This window comes from Ahaetulla prasina, chromosome 5, assembly GCF_028640845.1.
Source record: "Ahaetulla prasina isolate Xishuangbanna chromosome 5, ASM2864084v1, whole genome shotgun sequence".
In the NCBI taxonomy this organism is placed as follows: Eukaryota; Metazoa; Chordata; class Lepidosauria; order Squamata; family Colubridae; genus Ahaetulla; species Ahaetulla prasina.
The window spans coordinates 135964302-135983218 of NC_080543.1; the positions used below are offsets into that span (position 1 = coordinate 135964302).

The following is an 18917-nucleotide window of genomic DNA, read 5'->3' on the forward strand; positions in this document are numbered from 1 at the left end:
TCCTCCTCCTCTTTCTAGGCGGTGACAGCAGGCAAAGGCAGCGGTTGCTGCTGGCACCGGACGGCGGCGCAGCGCTCTCGCCTCCTGCCCGGCTCTCCAGCTCGGCCGCCGATGCCATGAAGCCTTTCAAAGCGCAGAAGACCCCCGGGGGCCAAGGTGAGTCGGGGGATGCTCCGGGACTAGGAGGGTCGCGCTCCTGCCAGCTTAAAAGACGAGAAGACGCTCGGGGGACGGTTGGCAATCCCGGCCAGTAGGCTCTCTCTTTCTCCCTCTCTCTCCCCCTCCCTCTCTTTCTCCCTCTCTCTCCTTCCCTCTCTCTCTCCCCTCCCTTTCTCTCCCCCCCTCTCTCCCCCCCTCCGTCTCTCTCTCTCTCTCTCTCTCTCTCTCTCGTAGGGCGCAGGATGGGGACCTCCGGACTTCTCCCCACTTTGCTCGTCCCCTCTCTGGAGACAAAGGGGTGGCCGGGGGAGGAAGACCAAAGCGGCAGGGCAGGAGACCCTCCTCTCTTAAGTCTTTCTTTTAGGCTGCATTCTCACGTTACGCTGAGCCCCCAACCTTCCCCCTGCCCCTTAAGGAGCTGGAGGGGGCTGCAGACTCAACACGTGTAGATCCTTCACCGACCCAAGTTCTGGGCTGTGGAGAAGCCAGTTAAAGGTCTTTCAGTGGGTGGTGGGAACGTGGGTGGGTGGGGGGTGGGCTTTTGCCCAAGGTGCTTCATCTGGAGACTGGCAAGGTCTCCTTTTGGGGGGTTCACTCAATTGCCTTGAGCCGCCCAGTCGCCAAAGGGTTGGTCTTCCGTTTGTAGGCTCAGAAGGCACTACCTTCGCCTTAGATCTTGGCTTTGATAGAATAGAATAGAATTTTTTTTTATTGGCCAAGCGTGATTGGACACACAAGGAATTTGTCTTGGTGCAGATGCTCTCAGCGTATGCTCTCATAAAAGAAAAGATACCTTCATCAAGAATCATAAGGTACAGCACTCAATGAAAGTCATAGGATACAAGTTTAACACTTAATGATACAACACTTAATGATAAGCATAGGGTACAAATAAGCAATCAGGAAACAATGAACGTATCTTTTCTTTTATGTACACTGAGAGCATCTGCACCAAGACAAATTCCTTGTGTGTCCAATCACACTTGGCCAATAAAAATTCTATTCTATTCTATTCTATCATCAGGATTACCAGCAACAAAGTTACAGTCATACAGTCATAAGTGGAAAGAGATTGGTGATGGGAACGATGAGAAGATTAATAGTAGAACAAACAATAGTTGTTTGTTCTCCATGGCTGCGTAACCCACCCTGAACATCTGAGAGGAAGAGTTGCCTCCAGAAGTTGTAGGAGCCCCAACGCTGGAAGTTTTTAAAGAAAAGATTAGACAACCATTGGTCTGGAATGGCACAGTGGCTCCTGAGCAGTGGGACAGCAGGTTTCCTGAGCAGGGGGGTTGACTAGAAGACCTCCAAGGCTCCTTCTAACTCTGTTATTCTGAGGAGAGAAAGGTCTCCTGCTTGATCAGGGGGTTAGACTAGAAGACCTCCAAGGTCCCTTCCAACTCTGTTATTCTGAAGATCTCCTTTTTCAAGAGGCAACCTGGACTTTGTGGGTCAGGCAGGAGAACCTATACAATTTCAGATAGTCTAGACTCTTCTTAAAAACATCCAGCGATGGAGCACCCACAATTTCAGATGACATCACCTGAGCCATTTCTCCTGGAGAGGAAGTCCAGGTTGAAGTAACCTGGTGGGTCTCCCTGAAACCGTGCATAACCAAACCCAAAAAGTCCATTTTCTGGTTCCCGTAAGGAGAATAGTAACACGGGTTTGGCAAAGAAAGCCCTAGCGTGATCTTCTTTCCCCTTTTGAAAAAGTGTGACCAGATTCTTCCTCAGTCTTGGCCATCGTACATGGAGGGCTGTCCTCCCATATTAAACAAGGAAGATGTCTTTTGCTTGGAAGCCTGTTTCTCTTAGTCCTGGAGGACCTTAGGGGAGATAAGAGATGTTCAACGTGGAGCCCACCTATTCTCCAAAGGAGGACAAGAAGCCATGGATGGAAGCTAATCAAGGAGAGAAGGTTCTCTCCTTGATTAGCTTCTCTTAGTTTCTCTTAGTCCTGGAGGACCTTAGGGGAGATAAGAGATGTTCAACGTGGAGCCCACCTATTCTCCAAAGGAGGACAAGAAGCCATGAATAGAAGCTAATCAAGGAGAGAACCTTCTCTCCTTGATTAGCTTCTCTTAGTTTCTCTTAGTCCTGGAGGACCTTAGGGGAGATAAGAGATGTTCAACGTGGAGCCCACCTATTCTCCAAAGGAGGACAAGAAGCCATGGATGGAAGCTAATCAAGGAGAGAACCTTCTCTCCTTGATTAGCTTCTCTGTTTCTCTTAGTCCTGGAGGACCTTAGGGGAGATAAGAGATGTTCAACGTGGAGCCCACCTATTTTCCAAAGGAGGACAAGAAGCCATGGATGGAAGCTAATCAAGGAGAGAACCAACCTAGAACGGAGGAGAAATTTCCACCTTAACCAATGGAACATCTTGCCTTCAGAAGTTCTAGGTTCTCCATCGCTGGAAGCTTTTAAGAAGTGATTGGAGAACCATTTGTCTGAAACAGTATAGGATTTCCTGCTTGAGCAGGGGTTGGACTAGAAGACCTCCAAGGTCCCTTCCAAGGTCTGTCATTCTGTTACTATCTCAGCTGTAGGCAAGCGATGATAGGATGAAAATGCTTCTGCGTTCTGGTTTGGCAGATTTGTTAGAAGACGGTGGAGAACTGGCCGACGTCCTGTGCGAGTTTGACGCGGTGATAGAGGACTTCTCTTCTCCCATAAAGGAGAGGCACTTCCAATATGAGGAACATCTGGAGAAGATGAAGAGACGGAGCAGTACCAGCATCAGCGACTCTGAGAGTAAGAAAGCTCCATTTTCTTTTCTGTCTTTCTCTTTTTGCGGCACAACTACATCTTACACGGGCGTCACCGGGCAAAAGCCAAGCATCAAAAATAAATCTCCAGGTTAGGTAGTCCTCGAATTACGATTGCGGTTAGGATCGTAATCTATTATAGTACTGCATTATTGGACAGGGTGTCTGGGTGGTGGCCTAGAGGTGGAACTCTCGCCTCACAATTAGGAGTTCGATCCTAGGTAGAGGCAGATATTTCTCTCTCTCTGGGCACACTGAGAATTTATCTGCTGAACAAAACTCCGCACTGGCGACAGGAAGGGCATCTGGCCATTAAAACAATCTGCTAGCTCCATTCAGTTGTCCAGACTCCACCCCGCAAGGGATTATGGGGTTGTTAAAAAGAGATGATTATTGGACAGGAGGGGATTAGAGAGAGAAAAAGGATGGTGGCCTCAGTCCTATGAATGAAGGCCCCCCCCTTTTTAACGTGAGTTGCTCCTCCTCTAAAAAGGGGCGGGCTTTTGATCGTGCACTTCCAATCACCATCTTTAGTTTTTTTTAAAAAAAATTCCCGTGGTTTCCGCTGCACACATTCATATTCTGCAGCTGAAATGCTAGAAAGAGCTAATTTGATTATTTAGGCAGTTCCTTGGCTTACAACAGTTCATTTAGTGACCATTCAAAGTTACAACAGGACTGAAAAAAGGGACTCACGGCTGTATTTCTCAGTGACGTCCTTTGCAGCCTCCCCAGGGTCACAGGATCAAAATTCAAATGCTTGGCAACTGGCATGTACTTATGACGGTTGCATTGTTCCCTGGGTCACGTGATCCCCGTTTTGCGACCTTCTGACAAGCGAAATCAACGGGGAAGCCAGATTCACTCAACGACCGGGTTACTGACTCAACAACTGCAGTGATTCACTTAATAACGGTGGCAAAAGAGGTGACAACACGGGGCAAAATTCACTGAACACCTGTTTCACTTAGCGACAGAAATGCTGGGCTCAGTTGTGGCCGTAAGTCGAGGACTACCTGCGTTTTGATAGGGGGCCAAACTCTCATCTCGGCTCGTTGGCTGCCTTCCCTTGCCTCTATTTGTTTACTAACTTTTATTCACTTACTTGCTATTTATTCTGCCTCCGCCTGCTCCTTTTCCACCTTTTTAATCTCTCTCTTCTCCACCCACCTTTAATCCGAACGCCCGTTTTGTGATTGTAACTTGGTCAGGAGAGATCTGCAATCTGAACCTTGGTTTGGAGGGTCTGATGGCTGTTTCAGCACCGCTAAGAGTGTTGCTAAGGCGTTTTTATCCCCCTGAGGCTACCACCGATGGTCTTGATCAGGTCGATTGTTTATACAGCTTGATGTCAGAAAAGGAACATTTTTCTGTTTTTAAATTCTTCTACCTGCCAGCTTTGTGTGTGTGTGCATAAATGCCCAGGGTGCGGACGGGAAGAATATTCCTCGTGCTGATTTTATGACCTACGCCGTGAAATGGGCCTCTGTGGCTCAGACTGGTAAGACAGTCTGTTATTAACACAGCTGCTTGCAATTACTGCAGGTTCAAGTCCCACCAGGCCCAAGGTTGACTCAGCCTTCCATCCTTTATAAGGTAGGTAAAATGAGGACCCAGATTGTTGGGGACAATAAGTTGACTTTGTATATAATATACAAATGGATGAAGACTATTGCTTGACACATTGTAAGCCGCCCTGAGTCTTCGGAGAAGGGCGGGATATAATGCAAATAATAATAATAATAATAATAATAATAATAATAATAATAATAATAATAATAATAATAATAATAATAATAATAATAAACAATCTGGTGTCTTTCAGAACAGGGGTCTCCAACCTTGGCAACTTTAAGACTTGTGGACTTCAACTCCCAGAATTCCTCAGCCAGCTTTGCTGGCTGGGGTATTCTTTTATTTTATTTTTTATTTTATTTATTTGTCACAACAGTATATATAAGCATAAACAAGAAATAACTATACAATATATAAGCATGGATATAAGCATAACCATGAAATAACTATATTAATTGGATATAACGAAAGGAAACAATAATAATAATAATAATAATAATAATAATAATAATAATAATAATAATAATAATAATAATAATAATAATAATAATAATAATAATAATAATTTTATTTATAAACCGCCCTTCTCCCGAAGGACTCAGGGCGGTGTACAGCCACATATAAAATACAGAAAGAAAACAACAATACAAAACTAAAAACAACCCTTAAAAAACCTATTTAATTTGGCTACTTATAGATAAAAATATTCCCTCTAAAATTTACTAAAAAATTTAAAAACCCATAAATCAATTTAAAATATAAAATTTAAGTGAGTCCAGCAAGACGAAATTAGGTTTTAAGTTCAGGACAGGACAATAGGACAGGAACGGTAGGCACGTTGATGCTCTTATGCACGCCCCTTACAGACCTCTTAGGAATGGGGTGAGGTCAATAGTAGATAGTCTTTGGTTAAAGCTTTGGGGATTTTGGGAAGAGACCACAGAGTCAGGTAGTGCATTCCAAGCATTAAGAACTCTGTTACTGAAGTCATATTTTCTGCAGTCAAGATTGGAGCGGTTCACATTGGAGTTTAAATCTATTGTTTGCTCTTGTATTGTTGCAATTGAAGCTGAAGTAGTCTTCAACAGGAAGGCCATTGTAACAGATGATTCTATGAGTTAAGCTCAGGTCATGTCGAAGGCGGCAGAGTTCTTCTACCTGCCAGCTTTGTGTGTGCATAAATATGTGTTCATAAATGCCCAGGGTGCGGATGGGAAGAATATTTCTCGTGCTGATTTTATAATCTACGCCGTGAAATCTGGTGTCTTTCAGAACAGGGGTCTCCTCCAACCTTGCTTTGCTGGCTGGGGTATTCTGGGAGTTGAAGTCCACAAGTCTTAAAGTTGCCAAGGTTGAAGACCTCTGCTTCAGAAGGATGTATTTGTTGAGTGACTGCCCAAGTTTTCTAGCTTTAATCAACTTCATTGTTCTGCAGGGGACTTTTAAAATTATAAATGGTTTTTTCCATCCTTTTAATGTTTTGCCCAGAAGTCAGATTGAGGCTTCTTCTGGCATTGATAAGAGTGCAGAGATGGCATTCAGCCGGTTCGAACGAACCGGTAGCAGAAATTGCAGGTGGGCCTGTATACCCATCTGGGTTCTTTGCCGGCCCATTTAGGCACGTTTTTTTAGGCCGGGCACATACTCAGAAGGCCCATGCGCGAACAAAGCATCTGCACAGAAGGCCGGGCGCATGTGTGGAAGGCAGGTGAGGGCTCGAACTGGGCACGGGCACAAGCAAAGCGAGCACGCACAGGCAGGGTGAACTGGTAGTAACAAAATACGAAACCGACCACTGATAGAGTCATGTTTTCAGTCCTTCAAATCTGACTTGTTTTGTGGGTGCTCCATCATGGAGGCTTTTAAGAAGAGTCTGGACAGCCATTTGCCCAAATGGGTATGGGGATCTCCTGGTTGACTAGAAGATTGGACTAGAAGACCTCCAAGGTCCCTTCCAAATCTGACTAGAAGCATTTTAACCAACTTGCAGTGGTTATTGCAAAAAACGGAGAAGAATCCTAGTTGTAAATCAGATTGGGATGTCAAAACAGACTCCAGTTATGGCCAACAACTCGAGTAAAGGCCCATGATGATCCCAGCAGACAATCTCACCAGGGAGTTTACATTTTCCTACAAGCAGTAACGTTTATCTTTTTCACTGTGGAAAGGAAGCAAAATAACCTCTTCCCACCATTGATAATGAGTCAGTGCCTTGCTCATTCGCCTTATCAGTTCTTCTATTTATTTACTTACATTTTTTAAACCTGGTGAACGATGAGCCAGCTGTGTGCGGTACCAACAAAAAATGCTAATACAATCCTTGGTTGTATAAACAAAGGCACAGAATCAAAATCATGTGAAGTATTAGTACCGCTTTATAAAGCTTTAGTAAGGCAACACCTGGAATCCATGCATCCAGTTTTGGTCACCACATTACAAAAAAAAGGATGTTGAGATTTTGGAAAAAGTGCAGAGAAGAGCAACGAAGATGATTTAAGACAGGGGTCTCCAACCTTGGCAACTTTAAGACTTGTGGACTTCAACTCCCAGAATTCCTCAGCTTTGCTGGCTGAAGAATTCTGGGAGTTGAAGTCCACAAGTCTTAAAGTTGCCAAGGTTGGAGACCCCTGATTTAAGAGACTAAAACTTTTTATTTTATTTTATTTATTTATTTATTTATTTATTTATTTATTTAGTCACAACAATATATGTAACTATCATACAGAAAGGTTATATAGTATATAAAGGTATAGAAGAAAAGAAAAACAATAGGACAGGAACGGTAGGCACGTTTGTGCGCTTATGCACGCCCCTTATGGTCCTCTTAGGAATGGGGTGAGGTCAATAGTAGAAAGTTTTTGGTTAAAGCTTTTAGGATTATGGGAAGAGACCACAGAGTCAGGTAAAGTATTCCAAGCACTGATGATTCTGTTACAGAAGTCATATTTTCTGCAATCTAGATTAAAGCGGTTGACATTAAGTTTAAATCTATTGGTTGCTCTTGTATTATTGCAATTAAAGCTGAAGTAGTCTTTGACAGGAAGGACATTACAATAGATGATTCTATGAGTTAAACTTAGGTCTTGTCGAAGGCGACGGAGTTCCAAGTTTTCCAAGCCCAGGATTTCAAGTCTGGTGGGATAAGGTATTTTGTTGTTTACAGAGGAATGGAGAACTCTTCTTGTAAAATATTTCTGGACACGTTCAATTGTATTGATGTCAGAGATATGGTGAGGGTTCCAAACAGGTGAGCTGTATTCTAGAATTGGTCTAGCAAATGTTTTATATGCTCTGGTTAGTAGTGTGGTGTTTTTGGAAAAGAAGCTACGCAAGATTAGGTTTACAACTCTTAGAGCCTTTTTTGCTATGTATTTGCAGTGGGCTTTGGCACTTAGATCAATTGACATGAAAACTCCAAGGTCTTTAATGGGATGGGGGTCTTATGAAGAACTGTTGCAAGAATTGGATATGGCTAGTCTAAAGAAAAGTTGGATTAGGGCTGACATGATAGCAGTGTTCCAATATTTGAGGGGCTGCTACAAAGAAGAAAGGATCAACTTATTTTCCAAAGCACCAGAAGGCAGGATAAGAAACAACAAATTGGAACTAATCAAGGAGAGAAGCAACCTGGAATTAAGGAGAAATTTCCTGATAGTAAGGACAATGAACCAGTGGAACAGCTTGCCACCAGAAGTTGTGGGTGCTCCATCGCTGGAGGCTTTTAAGAAGAGACTGTCAGCCACTTGCCTGGAATGGTAGAGAATCTCCTGCTTGAGTAGCGGGTTGGACTGGAAGACCTCCAAGGTCCCTTCCAGCTCTATTCTGATTGATCGATTGACCTCTAGCCCTCTAATAGCGTAGATATTTATCTACGTATTTTCTCCGCACACTTTTTCAGACGGCTTATGCGAGGTGTCAGTTCTACTTAGCGTAGGCTCACCATCAATTACGGCCCCACTTCACTCGGAGCCGACCTCTGGGTTGTAAAACTTCATGCTGCTGTTTGAATCCTAATCCGTGGAGCAAATCGGGCCCCGCCAGTAATCCATATAGTTGAAGAGACAGGGGCTGCTTCCACTCCTCGTGGCTGGCCTTCGGTGGTCCACAGACCACAGATTGAGGAGGCCTCCTCTGGAGACGGAATAATTGCAGGGTGCCTGGAAGCAGAAGGCCGTTGGGCTGAGAATAGCTTGTCCTCCCATCAATTTGGACGGAAAAGAAACACGCATCGAATCGCTCACACGGGTGCCGCAGGCTGCTGAGCTTCGCTTTCTTTTTTCTAATTTTGCTTTCCAGAATGGGAAAATAAAATGGCAAGATATCTCTCTCTTTTTTTTCACACACACCCCATCCTACAAATGGTAACCTTTGTAGTGAAAGCTGAGGGGGGGGGGAAATGGGGATATTTTTTTTCCCCCTTTGGAATAAAGGCTCTTTATTCTACAAAGAACCGTAACACGTCGGTTTTGCCCTTCGCAATCGTTTTGCAACCTCCCCGTGTTAGATCTGCAGCTGGGCATCCGATCTCCCACTTAAACCCTTCCTTGGCACCCGTGTCCTTTCCCTCCCACATCTTGAGTTGAAGGGGTAGTACCAATTTCATGAGATCGCCCGGTTTCCTTGGCAACATGGGTTTTGTGTGTGTGTGTGTGTTTTTGATTCTTGTTTTTTTGCAAAATGTCAGTGTGGGAGAAACCAGGCCGGGAGGAGGCGGGGTGGTAAAAACCCATCCGTGGCAGCAAAGGAGGAGGCTGCTCGGGCGATGTTTTGTCTGTAAACAATTTTTATTTGAAGGAAGAACACACATCCTCCCCTTTCATTTCCGCCCAACGACAACGACAACGGCTTGCAGATTCACACCAGCCTTCCTGGGTTGCATATGCACAAGGCATCAAAACCCTCAGCCAGCACGTGGCTTATTATCTTTTCCCCTGCTACCAGTAGTAGTATGAGAGTAACCAACAGCACGCTGCAGTGGATGAGGGCAGTCAGGGGGAAATCGTTGCGAAACAAAGAGTAACAGAGTTGGAAGGGACCTTGGAGGTCTTCTAGCCCAACCCACCGCCTAGGCAGGAAACTCTACACCACTTCAGACAAATGGTTGTCCAACATTTTCTTAAAAATTTCCAGTGTTGGAGCATTCACAACTTCTGCAGGCAAGTTGTTTCACTGATTAATTGTTCTAACTGTCAGGAAATTTCACCTTAGTTCTAAGTTGCTTCTCTCCTTGATTGGTTTCCATCCACTGCTTCTTATCCTGCCTTCAGGTGCTTTGGAGAGTAGTTTGACTCCCTCTTCTTTGTGGCAACCCCTGAGATATTGGAACACTGCTATTATGTCACCCCTAGTCCTTCTTTTCATTAAACTAGACATACCCAGTTCCTGCAACCGTTCTTCATATGCAAAATACAAAATAAGAGTTGGAAGGGACCTTAGAGGTCTTCTAGTCCAACCCCCTGCCCAGGCAGAAAACCCTACATCATTTCAGACAAATGGTTATCCAACACCTTCTTAAAAACTTCCAGTGTTGGAGCATTCACAACTTCTGCAGGCAAGTTGTTCCACTTACTAATTGTTCTAACTGTCAGGAAATTTCTCCTTAGTTCTAGGTTGCTTCTCTCCTTGATGAGTTTCCACCCATTGCTTCTTGTCCTGCTTTAAGGTGCTTTGGAGAATAGCTTGACTCCCTCTTCTTTGTGGCCGCCCCTGAGATATTGGAAGACTGCTATCATGTCTTCCCTAATCCTTCTTTTCATTAGACTTGACATTTTATCCTCCGGTCCCCTAATCATCTTTGTTGCTCTTCTCTGCATTTTTTTCCGAAGTCTCAACATCTTTCTAGAATGTCAGCATCTTATCTGAGGTTATGAGTGGTAACTATGCCTCCTTTTACATTGGAAGGTCTCTGCTCCTCCTGGGTGGTGGGGCTCTGTAGCCTAGAAGACGCTGAACTTCCACTTATTGTAAAGGGAGGAGGAAAGGGTCATCTTTGGCCCATATAAATTTAGGGAATGAACCAAAGTGATGCATGGAGCTTAACCGCTTGGTGCAAAACAAGCTGCCTTTTAGCTAATGAATGAGATCACTCCCAGATCACTTTAGGAACATTTTAGTACAGATAAAAAATGCAAGTCCTCCTACAGAGGAAGAATGTCCCAATTCAGCAACTTTTCACTGATAGAGAAAGAATCGGGAGATTTTTCTCCTACTGACCGACTGTGAAAAGGCCAAATAAAACAGCCAACATTCTAATTTCATGCTTAAGTTAAATAAGGAAAGGAAACCAGTCAAATGACCGCTTGGTTTTTTTTTTGTTTTTTTGTTTTAAACACAAAGATTTGTCTATAGTCAGTGGAAAAAACAGCTAGAACATAATTAATTGGTTAATGTAGAGGAACATGGAGAAGTAATATTTCAAGAGTAGTGATGGAAACACCAGATTAACCCTAAGGAAGGAAGGAAGAAAGGAAGAAAGGAAGAAAGGAAAAGAAAGAAAAGGGAATGGAGGAAGGAAAAGAGAAAAGAGAAGGAAGGAAAGGGAGGGAGGGAGGGAGGGAGGGACAAAAGAAAAGAGATAGGGAAGGGAGACAGGGAGGAAAAGAAAGAAGAGAGATGGGAGGAGGAGGGAGGAGGAGGGACAAAAGAAAAGAGATAGGGAAGGGAGACAGGGAGGAAAAGAAAGAAGAGAGATGGGAGGGAGGGAGGGAGGAAGGAAGGAAGGAAAGGAGGAAGACAGAAAAGGGGAGGGAGGAAACAAAAGACAGAAATGGAAAGGGAGAAAGGAAGGAAGGAAAAGACAGAAAAGGGAACAGAGGAAGGAAAAGAGAAGAAGGGGAGGGAGGGAAGGATGAAGGAAAAGAGATAGGGAAGAGAGACAGGGAGGAAAAGACAGAAGAGAGATGGAAGGAAAGAAGGAAAGAAGGAAGACAAAAAAGGGAAGGGAGGGAGGGAGGAAAGAAGGAAGGAAAAGACGGAAAAGAGAAACAAGAAAGGGATGGAGAGAGGGATGGAGAGGGACGGGAGGAAAAGACAGAAAAGAGAAAAGAAAGGAATGGAGAGAGGGATGGAGAGGGACGGGAGGAAAAGACAGAAAAGAGAAGAAAGAAAGGGAGCGAGGCAGAAAAGGAAAGGGGAGAAAAGAAGGAAGGAAAAGACAGAACAGAGAAGAAAGGGAGAGAAGAAGAACTCAAGATTGCTTCATTTTGATTGAAATTTGCAAGCTTTCTTGGTACCCCACAACTATAAACTACGGTTCCTGATTTGGCCTGCCCCAAAGAGATGACAATTAACTGCTTATATAAACCATCCGTCTCTGCTTATTTTGGGGAGCAAAATCCTCTTTTGCCTGTAGTAGCCTCATCCTTCTCACTCCCCCATACTTTGGGCAGATGGCTCTAATGACTCAAGAAGACCCACATTTTCTGAGCCGGACACTTGTCCTGTCCAATAGCTGCGTAAAGTGGAAACCGCTAATTGCAGGACCGGGGCCCTACCACACACACACTTTACACCAACAAGGGTGTAAAAGGGAAGGAAAAAAACCTCTTCTAAAATGGTTTTCTCCTAGGGGGGGAGGGAAGAAGTGCTAGTACCATGATACAGGTGGCACGCGGTGGCACACGGAACCATATCTGTGGGCACGCGAGCGTTGCCCTAACTCAGCTCCAGCAGGCATGCGCATGTTGGCCAGCTGATTTTTGGGCCTTCTGGGCCCACCGGAAGTCAGGATACGGGCTGTTTCCAGCCTCTGAGGGGTAGGGAAGTCCAGAGACTTTCTAGGAGCCTGGGGAGGGTGAAAAACGGGCCTATTGGGCCCACTGTGCCATCACGTGTTAAAAGTGGGGGTCAAACGGGGGGGGGGTGTCGTGCACACATCCGTGGGGGGCGGGGCGTATTGAATTATGGGTGTGGGCACGTGCATGCATGAACCCCCCCCGCGACCCCCACTTTTGGCACCCAATGGCAAAAAGGTTCACCATCACAGCCTGAGTAGTATCTCTTCTTTAGCTTTCTTTTTTCCCCGACATGGTTTTGTAGCAACGGTTAAGTGTTGCTTAGAACCACGGGCTATATTTAAGCGGAGCGTTTGAGGTTTCGCTGAACTCGGGAACAGAAATAACTGGAGCTAAGCATGAATTATTTCACTTGCCAAGGGAAACCTCCAACTTTTTCCTACTCCAAACCCTTCATTAAGGAGGTTTTTGCCTCAGCCCCAAAGAGGCTGGAAACACAAGAGTCAGTAAATTGGAAAGGGCCGTGTAACCGCCGAATCCACTTTGCAAAAGCTGAAATTAAAGCTTCTTCCACAATGGATTCTCTGGCCTCCAACTTGGACACTTCTAGGGAAGCCCACCAGACTCGTTCAAAGCCCTTTGAGGATGGGAGCAAACGAACAAACCATCATCAAACAAACAAACAAACACACTTGAGCAGTGGAATGAAGGATCGTCTACTCTACACGCTTCGGTGCATATATAACACTGGTGGTTTTTGTATATCTTCTAAGGTCTACTAAGCCACCTGCTGACGCTTCAGGAGATCACCCGGCTCCAAGTCTCCTCTTCTTAGAATATAGGATAGAATATAGAATCACAGAGTTGGAAGGGACCTTGGAGGTCTTCTAGTCCAACCCCCTGCTTAGGCAGGAAACCCTATATCATTTCCTGAAGAAATAAAAGTCTAGGAACTAGCTAACCACAGAAATTTCAAACATTTGATTCTCCAAAGTTGGCAACCTTTAAGGCTTGTGAGCTTCAACTCCTAGAATTCCCCCACTAGCCGTGCCATCTGGGGAATTCTGGGAGTTGAAGTCCTCCAGGCTTAAAGTTGCCAAGGTTGGAGACCTCTGATTTAGATGGCTTTGTGATGGTCGTAAGGGACTGAAATTGCAAGTGGGGCTTAAATCCTGAGACGAGGAAGTCAAAAGACACTGAATTAGAGTTTGCAGTTCTTCCAGCCAACTTGTTTAGCAACATCTGGAACAGTTGTGGAATTGCTTTCTTGGCATTGTTGGGTGGAGCTGGTGGAGTGATGGATTTGCTCACTCTTCTTGTTGCAGGTGCTACTCAATGTTGCTTGACAGACACTATCCCCAATTATCAACATCGTGTGAATAGAATAGAATAACAGGGTTGGAAGGGACCTTGGAGGTCTTCTAGTCCAACCCCCTGCCCAGGCAGGAAACCCTACACCATTTCAGACAAATGGCTATCTAATCTCTTCTTAAAAACCTCCAGTGTTGGAGCATTCACAGCTTCTGCAGGCAAGTTGTTCCACTGGTTAATTGTTCTAATTGTCAGGAAATTTCTCCTTAGTTCTAGGTTGCTTCTTTCTTTGACCAGTTTCCACCCATTGCTTCTTGTTCTACTCTCAGGTGCTTTGGAGAATAGCTTGACTCCCTCTTCTTTGTGGCAGCCCCAGAGATATTGGAAGACTGCTATCATGTCTCCCCTAGTCCTTCTTTTCATTAAACTAGACATACCCAGTTCCTGCAACCGTTCTTCATATGTTTTAGCCTCCAGTTCCCTAATCCTCTTTGTTGCTCTTCTCTGCATTCTTTCCAGAGTCTCAACATCTTTTTTACATCGTGGCGACCAAAACTGGATGCAAATATGCCAAGTGTGGCCTTACCAAGGCCTTATAAAGTCTGTGTGTCTGTGTGTCTGTGTGCGCACACGCATGTCTTTTGGTGCGAATAAGGCTGGTCAACCCTTGTTCCAGATTTGCTGTCTAACTCTAAGCCGGCAACTTTGTTCCAGGTGCCGACTCCCTGTGTGGACACAGCCTGAGCTTTAGCGATGAAAAGTTACATTCCTCTCCTCCATCCAGTCCTTCTGGTTCTTCTCCCATAATCGCCTCTCGAAAAGGTATAGTTTGAAAGGTCATTTTTAAAAAATAAAAATAAAAAAATTATCCAGTATGAGAATCACGATCGGCCGAACGTGATCGAGGGGAGGATACGATGGTTGTTAAGTGGGGGGGGGGGCGGGAGTTCAAAATTTTTAGCAAGGGGTTCTCTGCCCGGTTGGTGGGTGGGCGTGACCATGGTGGGCGTGAGTTTTTGCCCTCCCCAGGCTCCAGAGGCTTTCCTTGAGTTTCCGGCAAAAACGGCTTTCCCAGGCTCTGGAGGCCCTCTGGAGGCAGGAAACGGCCCATTTCTGGCCTTCCCGAACTTCCGGTAGGCCTGTTTTTCACCCTCCCTGAGCCTCCCCGCGCACCCTGCACTTACCTGCATCCAAAATGGGCCACATGGGGACTCCTGGGAGGGGCAGGGTGAGGTGGGCGGGGCCAGCCAGGAATGGGATTTGGGTGTTCTCTGAACTGCACAGAATCTTAGCTAGAAGTTCTCCCGAACTCCTGCAAACCCCCGGCAGCCCACCCCTGTTGTTAAGTGTGAAAACCAGTCATAAGTCACATTTTTTTGAGTGCCATTATTTTCAGAAATAGCAGAAGATTGAAGTGTAATATTGCAGGAATAACAGGGGTCAGCTTCTTGTGTTACCAATTAAGGGACCAAGTCAGCGGATAACCTGTTTTGCTGATCATCTTTTTCATACATACATATACATATACATACATACATACATACATACATACATACATACATACATATATACATATCCATCTGTTTGACTCCCCTAACATTATTCTTTATTTTACAAGATTACCAAAAGGTAAGGAGAGTTAGAAAACTAACCATCAAGTCAACATTTCTATTGCATCATCGGTTTTGTAATTGTCTTTTTTCTCCCAGCAAAACTTGGAGACACCAAAGAACTAGAAGACTTTATTGCTGATCTTGATAGAGTTTTGGCAAGTAAGTAATCAGCCTTGATTCCTAATAGATACCTGGGCAAGGATCAGAGTACACACCAATAGATTCCTGCCCAGGAAACAGTGAATAGATATGACCCTGTACGCAAAGGAAATCCACCAGGACAATGTCAAAAAAAAAAAGTCAAGATGGCCGCTGTGACTACACAAAGCCTATGCCCTTTGTACAGGTGTGTATCAGACTTTGCAGCTGAATACAGGAATGTATTTAGACTTATTAGATGCATAGGGATATATTGTTTAGGTCAAAAGAAATAAGGCTGTGTTAGAAATTATGTTTAGATATAGCACTACAGAGCAAACAAGAACCATCACCATGTGCTTTACTGCTCAGCTATTCAACTGTAACAGGAAACAGGAATCTCTACTTAGACCAAAAGAGTATATACCACAGATCCAAACTTGTAAACACTGCCATCTGCTGGCTGAATACTACTGTAGTTGTTGCATAGAAATACATTCGAACAGGCTGAATTAATGTTTGACCTGAATGTTTCCATTGGGAATCCAAATACAAGTAGTCCTCAATTTAAGACCGCAACTGAGCCCAAAATCTCTGTTGCTAAGCAAGACAGTTGTTAAGTGAGTTTTGCCTCAACTTCCCATCTTTCTTGCCACAGTGGTTAAGTTTAATTTTTTTTTAAATTTTTAAAATTTTTATACCGCCCTTCTCCCGAAGGACTCAGGGCGGTGTACAGCCAAAGATAAAAAGTTGATATACATACAATTTAAAACCAAGATTTAAAACTAAGCAAATTACAAAAGGCCAATATTAAAATTTAAAAATTTAAAAAACCCTAAGACAATAAAAACCCAATTTAAAATTAATAACACTATTATGCCAGTCCCGCTTGAATAAATAGATGTGTTTTCAGCTCACGGCAAAAGGTCCGAAGATCAGGTACTTGGCGTAAGCCAGGAGGAAGTTCATTCCAGAGCGTCGGGGCTCCAACAGAGAAGGCCCTGCTCCTGGGGGCCGCCAGCCGACATTGGCGGACGGCACCCTGAGAAGACCCTCTCTGTGTGAGCGTACGGGTCGGTGGGAGGCATAAGGTAACAGCAGGCGGTCTCATAAGTACCCGGGTCCCAAGATAGTGAATCTGCTTTCGCCATTGACTTTTCTTGTCAGAAGGTCACAAAATGGTTAAGGTTAGGGTTGGGGTTAGGTTCAATAACCTATGACCCTGGGACACTGCAAACGTCATAAATATGAGTTGGTTGCCAACTGTCTGAATTTTAATCGCGTAACCAAGGGTGCAATTGTGTGAAAAAAACCCAGTCATAAGTCACTATTTTCTATTGTCGTCGTAACTTTGAACGGTCACTAAATGAAATGGCTGTAAGTTGAGGGCTACCTGTTTCAGGTTAGTTACTTTAGCTCCGATTTATTTCACTTGGTGTTAAAAACTTGTATCTATCATTCCAATTGCATTGCAAATGCATCTTGAAAGAGTATTTATACTGCACAAACATATCAGTAATATTTATTCCATCTGATGTTTGTACAGGTATGTGAAATACTGTGTTTTGACCCAAAATCTGCCTTCAAAAGGATAAGATGGAGTTCCACCTGCAACCCACCATCTAATGGGACAGGCACAGGAATCCTTCTCGTCTCAATATTTTTCCAGCAACGGCCTCTTACACTTTTAACACGTCGTAATTGTGATTTTTTCTACGGACAGAATCAAATAACCCAAGCGCTCAAAAGACTTTAAAAAAGAAAAGTAGCTTAACATCAATTTAACAGGGCTTTTATAAAACGATTGGAAATTCTATATCATTAACTTTGAAAGGTTTTCATGATAATATATTTTTGTATGCAAATAAAAGCTAAATTGGAATCTAATATATATAAATAGGGTGAGAGAGAGATTAAACGGATGGATGGATGGATGTTTGCGTAGATGAATTGATGGACAAACAGATGAAAGATGGATGGATGCTAATTAATTGGGGATAAGTAGCTAGATGATAGTATAGGATGAATAGATGGCTAATTGAGATAACTGAGAAATGAATGCATAGATGGGTAGATGGATGTTTAATTGCATGGGAGGATAGACAGAGTGAGAGAGAGAGATGATAAAGAAATAGATGACAAAATAGATGGATAGATGGCTAATTGATTAATAGGGAATTGATAAATGGATGATCAATTATGCTGGATGGATGGCTGATTGAAAGAGAAAATGATAGACAGGCGGGAGATATACATGGATAGGCAGATAAATGTTTAATTGAAAGAAAAGATGATGGATGGGTGGATGGATAGAGATGATAGATAGATAGTTAGATAGATAGATAGATAGATAGATAGATAGATAGATAGACAGACAGACAGACAGACAGACAGACAGACAGACAGACAGACAGACAGACAAATAAATGGTTAATTGATTGAAAGAGAGAGAGGGAGATGATTGGTAGAGGGAAACATGGTTTAAAGCAGGTGTCCCCAACCTTATCAACTTTAAGCCTGGTGGACTACAACTCCCAGAATTCCCCAGCCAGCTTTGCTGGCTGGGGTATTCTGGGAGTTGAAGTCTTCCAGGCTTAAAGTTGCCAAGGTTAGAGACCTCTGGTTTAAAGGGCTATGAACTACTTACTGTTTTGCATTTGTGTTGTAGTTTTTCCTCTGTAAACTCATAGTCATTAATTCAGAAATGGTTTACGGTCTCCTGCTTGGGCGGGGCGGGGGGTTGGTCTAGATGACCCACAAGATCCCTTCCGACTCTGTTAAACTGTTAATTAGAATAGTCTCCGTCTAAATACTAATCAGGAACAGACTTTTTCAGATATTGCCGGATTATTCCGTCCTTTTAGTTCTGGATTTTTGGCACTTGCCAGGTTTGTGAAAATTTTATTCTGTTTAATAATGTAGCAGTGTTGTCCCTACAATGGGATGAGATTCCTTACCTGATAATTGGTGTATCTTACTCGAGGGACACAATAGCCACAGAAGCTTAATAGTGTCTACAATTATTGCCTCAACCATTACGTTCATGGCAATATCTCCCTTTTCCCTTTGAATAATATTAGCAGTAAAACAAACCACTCAAGGTTGTTTGCAAAAAAGAAAAGAAAAGAAATAAATAAAAATAATAACCCTCTCCAACCCTTTCTGGTCCAGAAACAGCAGGCTGAATAAAAGCTAAGCCTTGAAAACTCAAAAACATTTTCCAGTAGTAACTTATTTCCTGATTATTTTTTAGGGTCCCGCACGAAAGGCAGCTGTGAATAGTAATTACAATAGCTAGAAGTGGGGAAATGTTTTTATTGGATGTACATATTTCCTGCTGTGCAATAAATGAATTCTTCAAAATAGCAACTCAAAGCAACGTCAGATTCTTTCTTTCTTTCTTTTTTTAAATCACACTTCTTATCCAGAAACTTCGAAAAACAAAACAAAAATTAAGACCATGGTTGCAGCCAGTAAGGTAGAAGAGAGAAAAATTACAACTCCTGGGAAGTTCTTGGCTTGTTGACTGGGGAAAATAGGGATTTATCAACCATTGGAAGGTTAGAAACTCTCTTCTCTGCCGGGAGATAAAATAACCATCACTTTCCACCACTGA

At 43.6% G+C, this 18917-nt stretch overlaps 1 protein-coding gene across 1 annotated transcript; it reads left to right on the forward strand.

Moving 5' to 3' along the window:
• RGCC (regulator of cell cycle) lies at positions 1-17706 on the forward strand. Its single transcript, XM_058184502.1, has 5 exons — positions 1-156; positions 2759-2917; positions 14265-14372; positions 15260-15322; positions 16848-17706. The coding sequence occupies exons 1-5, from the start codon at positions 117-119 to the stop codon at positions 16853-16855; spliced, it is 378 nt and encodes a 125-aa protein (XP_058040485.1). The 5' UTR covers positions 1-116; the 3' UTR covers positions 16856-17706.
• The last annotated feature ends 1211 nt before the right edge of the window (positions 17707-18917 follow it).